We start from the raw sequence: 14,740 nt of genomic DNA on the forward strand, positions 1-14,740 counted from the left end.
ACCTCATATTTTTCTGTTAAAAATTTTAAATGTACAAAAAACGCTTTGAGATGAAGCAAAATTATTTTATTCATTTGAATGTTGTTAGTATGAATTAATATTGATCCATTTCGCCGCTTTTGGCTATGATTTATTGTTAACATTTTTTTTTTTTTTTTTTTTTCAGATGTGTTTTTGCCTATAATCTAATTTTGACATTTATTTTTCTTTCTTTCAGTCTTTCTTTCTGTTTTGATGTTATAATTTTGTTGTTGTTGTTGTTATTGATGTCATCTATTTCTAACGGTGCTGTTCCACTGTTACAGAGACCTTCACTGGTAAAACCTTCAGTGGGAGTGTGTCTGTGGTGCTAATGTGTGGAAACAGCCTGTCAGTGAAAGTGTGTGTGAAGGTGTGTATGTGTGTGTTAGTATCAGGATCAGAGAATGTCAGCTGTCCTCTGTTCCAGTCCAGATGAACTCTGATCCTCTGGAGCTTCTTCTGAACTGGGAGAACAGTGACTGGATCTGGTGGGGAGCATGTTTTGTATTTACCTTCATCGAACCATATTTCCCAGAATCCAGATTGTAGGCTTCCATTCCTCTGGGCAGACTCTTCTATCACACCCAGACTCCAGCCTGCACTGTCTCCAACCTCAACATCCCAGCTGTGAGTCCCTGAGTTGAAGCCCTCAGATCCCAGGACAGAGCAGTAGTATGCAAATCTCTCTGGATTGTCAGGTAGTTTCTGTCTCTGTCCTCCTCTCACACTGGTCAGATCTTCAGACAGGAAGAGGACTGGATGTGCAGTGTTGGGGTCCAGAACCACAGGAGTGTAGGAGACCACCTCCTTCATCGTTGCCCAGACAGTGAAGCTCAGGTTGCCCAGGTGTTTGGCCTCGTCTATCAGAGCTCCTGAGAGCAGCTGTGGATCCTCCAGCAGGGGGCGCTGGACTCTCTCCACTGTAGCCTTGTAGTTTTGCAAGAATGAGACGTCTTCAGCTCTCAGCTCCTTCTCTATGGCTCTGATTGTGTCTGAAAGGGCTGCTATCTCTCTGCTCAGAGCCTCTGTCTTCTCCTTCATCGTCTGACTCTTCTGCTCCTCTTCCTCCCTCAGAGCGGCGATCCTGGCCTCCTCTTCCTCTTGGAGAAACTGGTGAAGCTTCTTAAACTTCTCCTTAATCTGCCTCTCTGTGCGTCGGGCCTGGACCTTAATGTGCTCTGCTGTTTGATCAAAGTTTCCTTTGACTTTATTAAAGAGCTCCAGTTTCTCCTGTATGGGCTTCAGTGATTTCTGAAGTTCTTCTCTGTGATCCTGAGCAGCTTCGTCGATGGGTCTGAACTTGTGGTCGGTGTGTTTCTTTGAATCTCGACAGACGAGGCACACTGGCTGCTGATGGTCCAGACAGAAGAGCCTGAGTTTCTCAGAGTGCAGACTGCAGAGGAGCTCTGACCCTGCTGAAGCTCTCTGGTCTCTCTGCAGTAAGAAGGCCTCACACAGGTTCTTCAACACCAAGTTACGAGGTGGATCTCTCCTAGAAGATCTTCTCTTACAAACTGGACAGTCTCTTGTTGGTTTCTCTGTCCACCATCTCTGCAGACAGGCTTTACAGAAGCTGTGGCTACATGACAGGACCACAGGATCTTTAAAGATGTCATGGCAGACAGGACAGCAGTGATCCTCCTCTGATCTGGAAGCCATTTTGTCTCTGAGTGAAGAGAAAATCTCACCAGGCAGACCGGTCACACTGGATGCCAGTCAGTCAGTCGTGGTAACACTCCCTGTTCTGGAAAGTTCCTTGAGAGACAAAATCAAAGACATACTTTATTATCCCTGAGGGGAAATTTGACCTGAGCATTTGTGCCTCACACTGTTGTAATCAACTTAAATAGAAAATGTAGCCAACAACACAGAACAGCAGTAAACACAAGACACACTAATAAATTACATTCAACAAAATGAAAAGGTAATAAAATATTGTACATGCCTTATGAAAGTTACTTTCACTTTAGAGTCACTTTGAGTTGTGGCTTTTCTCAAACTTTGATTCAGTGAGGAGTCAGCAGCAGGTTGGAGTTCCAGTATTCCCAGTATTCCCAGTATTCCTCCTGTAGTTCCTCCCTCAGTGGAAGTTGTGGGTTATGTCCAAAATGAATCTTATCGTCCGTCTCTCTCTCTCTCTCTCTCTCTCTCTCTGTGTGTGTGTGTGTGTGTGGAAGAATGACAGCCTGTTTCCTGGCTTGTTTCAGGTGAGTCAGCTGAGGGGCGGAGCTTGTATCAGCAGTTTACCTCAACAGATCAGAGCAAAGCCTCGTTCCACATTGCTGTTTCTGAACGTGTGAACTTGTGTGTGATTTGGTTCTGAAGAGTTTGAATCCAAATAGAAATATCAAAGCAGTTTGCCTTCAGCTGATCAAAGACTTCAATATCATGCAGGATATCTATCTTATTGATCTATTGATGATCTATTGATTGATCCAGTATCACTGATCTGGCCTTTAATTAGGTCATTTTAATCATTAAAACATTAGTATTATTGTCATTTTTAATGTTTTAATGGTCATTTCTTGCTAATTTACACATCACCATTGCCCCGTATTTTTGAAGGAAATCCAGTGAAACTGCTGTGGGAAAAGCAAACCAGAAAATTTGGAAAAAATTTAAAAATTAAAATATGCTACAAAACAAAATTATATTTAGAATGATTCATAGGATATATTTAAACATCAGATCAGTGATTCTCACACAACAACACATTTCCTCTGTTTAAACACTCAAACGTGAGAAAAGCCTGTTGGTTTAATTCAGCCGGCAGTTAGCTATGACCCTAATAAAGACCGTAATGGAAGTGATTATCATACCACTTGCCCCCATCTGCAACATTTCTTTTAGAACTGGCATTTTTCCCACAAACATGAAGATCGCAAAAATAATACCCATTCACAAACGTGGCGATAAGCATCAGTTTAACAATTATAGACCCATATCCTTGCTTTCCCAATTCTCGAAGATTCTAGAAAAATTATTTGTTGCAAGGCTTGACAGCTTTGTAGATAAAAATCAGTTACTAACCAAACATCAATATGGCTTTAGATCAAACAGATCTACTCTAACGGCAGCAACAGAACTAGTTGAAGCAGTATCAACAGGTGTTGACAACGGGGAGTATACAGTGGGTGTTTTTATAGACCTGAAAAAAGCCTTTGACACTATTGATCATAAAATACTTTTTAAAAAAATTAGATTGATACAGAATTAGAGGAGTTGCCCACTCATGGCTTGAAAGCTACCTTCATGAAAGACAACAGTATGTCCGTATAAATTATACTGATTCAGAATCTCAAATAAGCACACATGGGGTCCCACAAGGATCTGTGTTGGGCCCCAAACTTTTTATTTTATATATCAACGATATCTGTGAGTCACTGCCAACATTGAGATGCATTTTATTTGCAGATGATACTAGTCTACGCAGCTCTGGGAAAAATCTTGAACAAGTCATGCTTAAAACTGAAAAAGAGCTAGAAACTCTCAAACAATGGTTTGATGCAAACAAGTTGTCACTTAATCTGAGTAAAACTAAATATATTATATTTGGAAAAAAGAAAATACACAGACCCCCTAAACTTACAATAGACAGTGTGGAAATTGAAACAGTCTATCATATAAATTTTTTAGGAATAACCATAGACAGTTCTCTCAGTTGGAAAGAACACGTCAAAAATACAAAAACTAAAATTTCCAAAACAATAGCAATATTATATAAAGTTAAAGATTTTGTCAATGCAAATTCTCTACGCACTCTATACTACTCACTTATATTCCCCTATCTCACCTATTGCATAGAGTTAATCCACTTTTCATCCTACAAAAAACGGCCATTAGAATTATAAACCATACTCACTATCTTGCCCCCACAAATCCACTTTTTCTTAGAAATAATATTGTCAAGCTAGAGGATCTAGCAGATCTCAACACATTAATATTTATGTACAAGGCACATAAAAACTTACTTCCATCCTGTATTCAGGGATTATTTGAAAGCAGAGAATCACAATACCAACTTCGAGGAACCCATATGTACAAAAAAAACTTTTGCCAGGACCAATACTAAAGGAAGGTGTATATCAGTCAAAGGGGTGAACTTATGGAATAATCTAAGAAATGAGCTAAAATCATGCACTTCTGTCAATAACTTCAAAAAGATGTGTAAGTATAAAATAGCCAATAAATATAAAACCAACTTCCAATAGATCACTTAACATGGATGCAAAATGGACTCTGTAAGAAAACAAAATAGTCGTGTATGTATGTATGTATATATGTATTTATGTATGCAAGTATGTATGTATGGTGTGTACGTAGTTTATGTACTGTATGTATGTCTGTATGTATGAATGTATGTGTGTGTATGCATGCATGTTTGTATGTATGCATGTACAGTATGTATGTATGTATGTAAGTATGAATGTACGAATGGCTGTATGTATGTAAGTACGTATGTATCTATGTATCTATGCATAAATTCAGAACAAGTCTTCGGTCCGATGTTACAGCAAGCGATTAAAATGTCTTGCTTTAGTTTTTGTTCTTTTCTTATGAGTAATGTAGAAGCCTTTGTCTAATAATATATTGTCTTTAATGTTGCTCAAATTGTCTGTATAGAAACAAGAAAAGTTTTCTTTCAGATTTCTTTCAGATACATCAACATACCTTTAAATATTGACTTTGACTTGCTATGATTTAAACAGGGTGGGCCCACATAAGCCTTGGCTTCCAGCCCAACCCTTTTGGTGCCACAAACTCCTGTGCAGTGATGTGACATGATACTATGTACTTCCTCAAAGCACCAAATAAAACAATTCAATCCAAAAAAAAAAAAAAAAAAAAAAAAAAAAAAAATCAAAAAAGATGTTGAAGGACAAACTGTGAGGTTGTGGTTTCTCCTCTCAGATGGATATGTAGTGTTTTGGACATGAGGAGTTCAGCTGAGTCTGCTGATGCTGCTGTAAATATGAGAGTCAGTTAAGATCTGCTGGAGCTGAAATGATGGAACTGCAAACAGAAGAGCAGTTCCAGTGGAGAGAAACTCCAAGAACCCAGAATCAAAACAACAGAATCAACTCAACTCTTCACATCATCAAAGAAGACAGACTCCACTTTTACCTGGAGTCCAACTCAGTGGTTTTCAACGTGGGGACCGGGGACCCCCAGGGGTCCTCCAGGGTCTTCCAGGGGGGCCTCAGCAAAATGAGGAGTCAAAGTAAAGCATTTCTACACAAGAAATCTGATCCAGCATTACTGATCTGACCTTTTAAATATAAAACTTCTATCATTATAAAGACAGCTTTATTGTGATTTTAAAAAACATGTTTCCGCATCACCTCTTCCCCATTTATTAGAAAGAAAATCTAATTATACTGCTGGGAAAAATATAGCAAAAGTTAAACTTGAGTAAAGAATTGGGGGGGGAAAGAAAACTATATTTCTAATAATTAAAATGATATATTCAAATGTCAGATCGGTGATGATGAATCAAACTCAAATTTTTCTGATAAAATTTTGAAATGTACAAAAAAAGGTTTGAGCTGAAGCAAGATAATTTTTTCATTTGAATGTTGTTAGTATGAATTAATATTGATGCATTTTGCCGCTTTTGGCTGTGATTCAATGTTTATAGATTTTTTTTTTCTTTCTGATGTGTTTTTGCCTTTAATCTAATTTTTACTGTTTGACATTTATTTTTCTTTCTTTCTGTTTTTCTTTCTAAATTTTTTGAAGTTATCATTTTGTTGTTATTAAGGTCCAGATGAACTCTGATCCTCTGAAGTTTCTTCTGAACTGGGAGATCAGTTACTGGACCTGATGGGTAGCGTGCTGAGTATTCACCTTTACAGAGCCCTATTCTCCATAATCCAGACTGAATGCTTCCCTTCCTCTGGACAAACTCTTCTATCACACCCAGACTCCAGTGTTTACTGTCTCCAACCTCAACATCCCAGCTGTGAGTCCAAGAAGAGTTTTGGATGTGCAGTGTTGGGGTCCAGAACCACAGGAGTGTAGGAGACCACCTCCTTCATCTTGTTCCAGACGGTGAAGCTCAGGTTGCCCAGGTGTTTGGCCTCGTCTATCAGAGCTCCTGAGAGCAGCTGTGGATCCTCCAGCAGGGGGCGCTGGACTCTCTCCACTGTAGCCTTGTAGTTGTGCAGGAATGAGACGTCTTCAGCTCTCAGCTCCTTCTCTGTGGCTCTGATTGTGTCTGAAAGGGCTGCTATCTCTCTGCTCAGAGCCTCCGTCTTCTCCTTCATCGTCAGACTCTTCTGCTCCTCTTCCTCCCTCAGAGCAGCGATCCTGGCCTCCTCTTCCTCTTGGAGAAACTGGTGAGAAACTTGGAGAAGCTTCTTAAACTCCTCCTTAATCTGCCTCTCTGTGCGTCGGGCCTGGACCTTAATGTGCTCTGCTGTTTGATCACAGTTTCCTTTGACTTTATTAAAGACCTTCAGTTTCTCCTGTAAGGACTTCAGTGATTCCTGAAGTTCTTCTCTGTGATCCTGAGCAGCTTCGTCGATGGGTCTGAACTTGTGGTCGGTGTGTTTCTTTGAATCTCGACAGACGAGACACACTGGCTGCTGATGGTCCAGACAGAAGAGCCTGAGTTTCTCAGAGTGCAGACTGCAGAGGAGCTCCGACCCTGCTGAAGCTCTCGCTGCAGTAAGAAGGCCTCACACAGGTTCTTCAACGCCAAGTTCCGAGGTGGATGACTCTTTGAAGATCTGCTCTGACAAACTGGACAGTCTTTTGTTGGATTCTCTGTCCACCAGCTCTGCAGACAGGCTTTACAGAAGCTGTGGCTACATGACAGGACCACTGGATCCTTAAAGATGTCATGGCAGACAGGACAGCAGAGATCCTCCTCTGATCTGGAAGCCATTTTGTCTCTGAGTGCAGAGAAAAACTCACCAGGCAGACGGTTCAAACAGGAAGTCAGTCAGTCAGTCGTGGTAACACTCCCTGCTCTTGAAAGTTCCTGTAAGTTACTTTCACTTTAGAGTCACTTTGAGTCGTGGCTTTTCTAAAACTTTGATTCAGTGAGGAGTCAGCAGCAGGTTGGAGTTCCAGTATTCCCAGTGTTCCTCCTGTAGTTCCCCCCTCAGTGGAAGTCGTGGGTTATGTCCAAAATTAATCTTATCGTCCGTCTCTCTCTCTCTCTCTGTGTGTGTGTGTGTGTGTGTGTAAGAATGACAGCCTGTTTCCTGGTTTGTCTCAGGTGAGTAATCTGAGGGGCGGAGCTTGTGTCAGCAGTTTACCGCAACAGATCAGAGCAAAGTCTCGTTCCACATTGCTGTTTCTGAACTTGTGAACTTGTGTGTGATTTGGTTCTGAAGAGTTTGAATCCAAATAGAAATATCAAAGCAGTCTGCCTTCAGCTGATCAAAGACTTCAATATCATGCAGGATATTGATCTTATTGATCTATTGATGATCTATTGATTGATCCAGCATCACTGATCTGGCCTTTAAATAGTTCATTTTAATCATTAAAACATTAGTATCATTGTCATTTTTATTGTTTTCCGGTCATTTCGTGCTAATTTACAAATGACCATTGCCCCGTATTTTTGAAGGAAATCCAGTGAAATTGCTGTGGGAAAAGCAAACCAGAAAATTTGGAAAAATTAAAAAAATGAAAATATACTACAAAAAAATTATATTTAGAATGATTCATAGGATATATTTAAACATCAGATCAGTGATTCTCACACAACAACACATTTCTTCTGTTTAAACACTCAAACGTGAGAAAAGCCTGTTGGTTTAATTCAGTCGGCAGTTTGGTGAAAAGGCTCTGAGTTGCCAAAAATCAAACCAGTGACTCAGTGAAGTGGAGCTGATTCTGACAAACACACCGCGGCTTCTCTGCAGCAGCTGCTTCATAAACTAAAATACATTTTTCACCCTGTCAGTGACTATTTTTTAAAAAATCTTTAGAGCAACGTTGACAGCAGCGTCTCAAACTTTGAGCCGCTGTTAGCTGACATCCTGCGACCTTTTTTCCAGGTCTTATTTCTTTCTTTCTTCTTTCTTCTTCCGAAGAAATCATACTTCCCATGCATGAAAACTCAACAAACTTTGCACAAAGGTCCAGTCCCATGCCAGATTACGTCAGATGCAAACACAAGCCAATAGTTCTGATGGTGGCGCTATAGCAAGCCTCTAAAGTTCAAAACTTTGAGAATTCATAACAAATCAACCATTTGTGCTACAGCTTTGCAATTTTCATCAAAATGTAGCCCCAATACTGAAGAAACGTTTGTGCTCTCAAACCTATTGCAAATTATGAAGTCCATCACTCTGTTTTTTTTTTCAAAAACTGTAAAACTTCTTAAAACTATCTCCTCCCACAATTTTTGCTCAACTGACACCAAACTTGATATAGAGCGTCTTCCGACTATCCTACACAAACGTTTTTTCTAAGATTTTTGATTTATCAAAAATTGAGCCTACAGTGCATCAAAATCTTTGACTGTAAACGGTACTGTAAACATATACCTGCAAATTCTTTGTGAATCAATCTTCAATGTTCATGAAAAAATGGACAAAGTTTTGGAGTCATCGTAGATGATGTGTGGTAAATTTCAGAATTATATCTCAAAAACTCAATTTTTGACAGCATTTTGAATTTTGCTCTCATGTGAACAATTGGAGTCAATGCAAGAACGGCATTTTTAAACATCTGTTTTTCACTTATGGAGCAAATCAATCATTGTTAAAAACAAATGGTCAACATCTCCATGCTGTCTAGATGCAATATGTGTATTTTCAGATTTTTGTCTTGATGACTGATTTCTTTTTTTTTTTTTTTTTTTAAATGGTTTGAAATCTGCCTTACCATGCATAGACATCACAGTCAGGAAATACAAACATGTTTCCCTCTGACCTTCATTCTTTATAGATTTTACATGCAAAGTTAATAAAAAAGTGACTGAAAATAGACAAAATCAGCTCAAACATGACAGTGCTAACATACAGAATCAGTTTGATTTTCAGAATTGAACAGATGATCTTCCACAAAGCCACATAACAATGACAGCAACAGTAAAGAAAGCTTCAAAGCCTAAATCAGCAACATTACACACAATTTGAAACCAGCTGATGGAACTCCAAACAGAAGAGCAGTTCCAGTGGAGAGAAACTCCAAGAACCCAGAATAAAAACGACAGAATCAACTCAACTCTTCACATCATCAAAGAAGACAGGCTCCACTTTTACCCGGAGTCCAACTCAGTGGTTTTCACTGTGGGGATCGGGGGCCCCCAGGGGTCCTCCAGGGTCTTCCAGGGGGCCCTCAGCAAAATGAGGAGTCACAGCAAAGCATTTACACACAAGAAATCTGATCCAGCATCACTGATCTGACCTTTTAAATACATAACTTCTATCATTATAAAGAGAGTTTTATTGTAATTTTAAAAAATATGTTTCCACATCACCTTTTCCCCATTCATTAGAAAGAAAATCAAATTATACTGCTGGGAAAAATATAGCAAAAGTTAAACTTGAGTAAAGAATTAGGGGGAAAAGAAAACTATATTTCTCATAATTAAAATGATATATTCAAACGTCAGATTGGTGACAATGAATCTACCTCATATTTTTCTGTTTATTAATTTTATTAATTTTATTAATTTGAATGTTGTTAGTATGAATTAATATTGATGCATTTAGCCGCTTTTGGCTGTGATTCATTGTTTATGGATTTTTTTTTCTTTCTGATGTGTTTTTGCCGATAATATATTTTTAATGCTTTGACATTTATTTTTCTTTCTTTCTTTCTTTCTTTCTTTCTTTCTTTCTGTCTTTCTTTCTTTCTTTCTGTCTTTCTTTCTTTCTACATTTTTTGGTGTTATAATTTTGTTGTTGTTGTTGACGTCATCTATTTCTAATGGTGCTGTTCCACTGTTACAGAGACCTTCACTGGTAAAATCTTCAGTGTTTTCCCAGTGGCCATGTATGGAAAAAGCCTGTCAGTGAAAGTGTGTGTGAAGGTGTGTATGTGTGTGTTAGTATCAGGATCAGAGAATGTCAGCTGTCCTCTGTTCCAGTCCAGATGAACTCTGATCCTCTGGAGTTTCTTCTGAACTGGGAGAACAGTGACTGGATCTGATGAGGAGCCTGCTGAGTATTTACCTTTAGAGAACCATATTCCCCCAAATCCAGACTGTATGCTTCCCTTCCTCTGGACAGACTCTTCTATCACACCCAGGAACCAGGCTGCACTGTCTCCAACCTCAACATCCCAGCTGTGAGTCCCTGAGTTGAAGCCCTCAGATCCCAGCACAGCAGGGTAGTAGTCAAATCTCTCTGGATTGTCAGGAAGTTTCTGTCTCTGTCCTAGTCCCACACTGGTCAGATCTTCAGGCAGGAAGAAGTCTGGACGGGCAGTGTTGGGGTCCAGAACCACAGGAGTGTAGGAGACCACCTCCTTCATCTTGTCCCAGACGGTGAAGCTCAGGTTGCCCAGGTGTTTGGCCTCGTCTATCAGAGCTCCTGAGAGCAGCTGTGGATCCTCCAGCAGGGGGCGCTGGACTCTCTCCACTGTAGCCTTGTAGTTGTGCAGGAATGAGACGTCTTCAGCTCTCAGCTCCTTCTCTATGGCTCTGATTGTGTCTGAAAGGGCTGCTATCTCTCTGCTCAGAGCCTCCGTCTTCTCCTTCATCGTCCGACTCTTCTGCTCCTCTTCCTCCCTCAGAGCGGTGATCCTGGCCTCCTCTTCCTCTTGGAGAAACTGGTGAAGCTTCTTAAACTCCTCCTTAATCTGCCTCTCTGTGCGTCGGGCCTGGACCTTAATGTGCTCTGCTGTTTGATCACAGTTTCCTTTGACTTTATTAAAGACCTTCAGTTTCTCCTGTATGGGCTTCAGTGATTTCTGAAGTTCTTCCTTGTGATCCTGAGCAGCTTCGTCGATGGGTCTGAACTTGTGGTCAGTGTGTTTCTTTGAATCTCGACAGACGAGACACACTGGCTGCTGATGGTCCAGACAGAAGAGCCTGAGTTTCTCAGAGTGCAGACTGCAGAGGATCTCCGACCCTGCTGAAGGTCTCTGATCTCTCTGCAGTAAGAAGGCCTCACACAGGTTCTTCAGCGCCAGGTTACGAGGTGGATCACTCTTTGAAGATCTTCTCTTACAAACTGGACAGTCTCTTATTGGTTTCTCTGTCCACCATCTCTGCAGACAGGCTTTACAGAAGCTGTGGCTACATGACAGGACCACAGGATCTTTAAAGATGTCATGGCAGACAGGACAGCAGAGATCCTCCTCTGATCTGGAAGCCATTTTGTCTCTGAGTGCAGAGAAAAACTCACCAGGCAGACCGGTCACACTAAAGGTCAGTCAGTCGGTCGTGGTAACACTCCCTGTTCTGGAAAGTCCCTGAAAGTTACTTTCACTTTAGAGTCTCTTTGAGTCATGGCTTTTCTAAAACTTTCATTCAGTGAGGAGTCAGCAGCAGGTTGGAGTTCCAGTATTCCCAGTATTCCTCCTATAGTTCCTCCCTCAGTGGAAGTCGTGGGTTAAGTCCAAAATGAATCTTATCGTCCGTCTCTCCCTGTGTGTGTGAGAGTGTGTGTGTGTGTCATCACTGAGCAGTGGAAGAATGAGAGCCTGTTTCCTGGTTTGTCTCAGGTGAGTCAGCTGAGGGGCGGAGCTTGTGTCAGCAGTTTACTGCAACAGATCAGAGCAAAGTCTCGTTCCAAATTGCTGTTTGTGAACTTGTGAACTTGTGTGTGGTTTGGTTTTGAAGAGTTGCAGCTGAGTGTTGCATTACATAAGAGCGTGGAATATGCCGAATCACGGGAATATGTCAAGTAATATGTAAACGGAATATTCCAGTTTCTGCAGTGCGTATAATCAACTTATTCAGAAAATCACCTTAAACAGAATATTGACCCGAATCAGAATGTGGTGTGCATGTAAACGGAGTCAATAACTGCAGTGTTTCCCACAGAGCGACAGGGCACAGTGGAAAAACAAAACACATCAGCCCACCACAAGCCTGTTTCTTATTTCACCATTTTAATTACACTCAATCCTTTAATTTCTCAGATTTCCTCAGATTCAAACACAAGCCAATAGTCCTGATGGTGGCGCTACAGCAAGCCTCTAAATTTCAAAACTGAAAATTAATAATAAATCAATCATATGTGCTACATCTTTGCAACTTTCATCAAAATGTAGCCCCAATCCTGAAGATGACTTTGTGCACTTAACACTTAAACATCAGTTTGCTGCCACTTTGTATACCTGATTTCATCTTTAAACAGTATGACAATCTCATCAAGGAATGTCTTTGGGCAGGGAGAAAGCCCAGGTTTAAACTAAGCAAACTATATGCACCCAAGGATAAAGGCGGACTAGCACTGCCTGATGTCAGATTGTACAGTTTGTCTTTTGAAAAGGCTAAGATAGCTAAACATTGGAACGGAATGGTGCCTGGTTTAAAACAGATCACCATAGAAGACTCTCTTGCCACACCTTTTCACCCTTTACAGGTATTATTCTAATCTAATGATAAATTGAAGGAGAAAAATCCTATTATTAAACAGTCTAGGGAGGTCTGGGCAAAATTTCACAAAAGACTATGGCTCAACCAGGAAATAAAAATAGGAAAACAAACAGTGTTCTGGAGGAGATGGTTAGAGAGTGGAATTCATACAATTGGTGATCTCTATAAAGATGGTATCTTCAAATCCTTTGCTGAGTTAGCTCAGGAATATAATCTGCGAGAGAAAGGCGACTTTTGGAAGTACTTGCAGATCAGAAACTGTATTATAAAAAAATTACTGCCTGACAAAGCAGAAAACCCAGTAGTTGATTTTCTCATATGTAGCCACAAAGCATCAGCATGCTACAATAACTTAATTTACCTGACATGTGAAAATCTGAGAATAATTTGGCAGAGAGATCTTGAATGCGGAATTGATAAGGACACCTGGGAACAGATCCTGGCTGATAAGGGTACATATATCAAGGAAATTAGAGGCAAATTTATTCAATATAAAATTCTACATCGCTTTTATCGGACACCATGTAGGCTTTTTAGGATAGGGCTAATAGACAGTAACCTGTGCTGGAAATGTAAAAAGGAAAAAGGCACCTTTTTGCACCTTGTATGGGAAAGTGCTATGGTCAGGCCCTTCTGGTATAAAATACTGACATACCTAGAGAAATGGGCAAAAATTCGTCTGCCAGCCTCCCCTTGTCTATGTCTTCTAGGTGATAGAACAGTAATATCTAAACTGACAAAACATACACACTCAGTGCTGATGGTGGGCATAGCCTCAGCTGCCAGAATTATATTGAGACAATGGAAATCGCCCAGCAGGCCAACATTCCAACAATGGAAAGTTTTGATGACTGAAACTGTGTCATATGAAGTTAAGCTGGCCAGAATACGGTGTAAAGGGCCTGTGGTCCTAGGAAGTTGGGATTACTTTACAGAATATCTGACATCTAACTAGGGCCCAAGTCCAAATCTCTGTACATGTCTAAATCCATGTTTCTATGCCATGTCTTATGTAATGTATGCCTGTCAAGATTATATTTTGTACTCTCTGCTCTTTTCTCTTCTAACCAGGGACCATACATGTTATGTTATTGCCTGACCTCATAACTTATACCTTTTTTTATACAGTGGTGGAAAAAAGTTTTCAGAACTTTAAAATTTTACACAATCTCAAATATTATCATGAAATATTTGTGGAAAAATCTTTTTTGTGTTTCAAAAGGTGTGGCTGCATTAGACAGATACAAACAAATACAAATCATATTTTTTTTTGTTTATTGTTTACAAGAAAAACTAACAAAACTAAATTCTTGACAAATTCTTCTAACCATAGAATCTTCTTCCAGTTCCTGGCTGTCCAGTTCTTGTGTGCCTGGGCCCGACGACGCCGGGCTAGCCTCTGTCTCTCATTGATCAGGGGCTTCTTGATAGCCTTGTAGGACCTTATGCCATGATCTTAAAGTCGGCCACGTACAGTGCGGCTGGAACACTGGACACCAGTTTGGTTTGACCACTGCTGCTGAAGCTCCTGTGATGTCATTGGGCGGTTTTGTCTGCACATGCGGATCAGGATGCGGTCATTTCTTGCTTGACGCCCAGATGTTGGTTTGTCTTCCAAGCTGTTGGTTCGTCTGTATTTCTGCAGAGTGGATCCAACTGCTGAAGGACTGCATCTGCACTTCCTGGCTATCTAGCGGCAGCTGTACCCTTCCTGGCTGAGAATCTTTATCTTCAGGCGTGTTTCCTGCGTTAGGTTCCTTGTTTTAGCCATTTTTGTGTCTGAAGAACTTTCAAATGTGCTGGCTTTATATAGACACCAAGCTTGGCAACAAAAATTGTGTCTTTTAATAAAAAGAACGACCGTCATCACTGGTACCAAAATGACCCAATAGTCAAAATTTCTTATGTATTTTTATGGAACCAATCAATTTGAAGTTTTTAATGGCTGTGACTGTACTAAAAGAAATTGCACTTTAAGACCTAAGAGTGATTCTTGATGCAATATTTCACAGATGCATGGGGTGTCTGAAACCTTTTTTCCACCACTGTAATGTACCATGAGCTATGTACCACAGTTTGCAAATAAAAACTTTATTAATAATAATAATAATAATAATAATAATAATAACAATAACAGTAATAATAATAATAATAATAATAATAATAGAAAAACTTTAAACATCACTTTTTCACTTATGGAGC

The 14,740-nt window shown here is 40.1% G+C and overlaps 3 protein-coding genes and 1 pseudogene across 3 annotated transcripts in view; all 4 read right to left on the minus strand.

Moving 5' to 3' along the window:
* Positions 1–14,740, minus strand: part of LOC115353980 (tripartite motif-containing protein 35-like) — a 993,629-nt pseudogene that overhangs the window by 359,754 nt on the left and 619,135 nt on the right.
* The window catches only part of npas3 (neuronal PAS domain protein 3), a 357,351-nt gene that overhangs the window by 193,905 nt on the left and 148,706 nt on the right, over positions 1–14,740 (minus strand). The window lies entirely within an intron of this gene.
* LOC115353969 (nuclear factor 7, ovary-like) lies at positions 236–1,763 on the minus strand. The gene has a single exon (XM_030044112.1). The coding sequence runs from the start codon at positions 1,678–1,680 to the stop codon at positions 280–282; it is 1,401 nt and encodes a 466-aa protein (XP_029899972.1). The 5' UTR covers positions 1,681–1,763; the 3' UTR covers positions 236–279.
* Positions 9,916–11,348, minus strand: LOC115353951 (nuclear factor 7, ovary-like). The gene has a single exon (XM_030044085.1). The coding sequence runs from the start codon at positions 11,308–11,310 to the stop codon at positions 9,916–9,918; it is 1,395 nt and encodes a 464-aa protein (XP_029899945.1). The 5' UTR covers positions 11,311–11,348.

Source organism: Myripristis murdjan, chromosome 22 (assembly GCF_902150065.1).
Source record: "Myripristis murdjan chromosome 22, fMyrMur1.1, whole genome shotgun sequence".
Classification (NCBI taxonomy): Eukaryota; Metazoa; Chordata; class Actinopteri; order Holocentriformes; family Holocentridae; genus Myripristis; species Myripristis murdjan.

Bases quoted from the DNA above. Each gene is read 5' to 3' on its own strand.
- LOC115353969 (XM_030044112.1), bottom strand. From the start codon at position 1,680: ATGGCTTCCAGATCAGAGGAGGATCACTGCTGTCCTGTCTGCCATGAC.
- LOC115353951 (XM_030044085.1), bottom strand. From the start codon at position 11,310: ATGGCTTCCAGATCAGAGGAGGATCTCTGCTGTCCTGTCTGCCATGAC.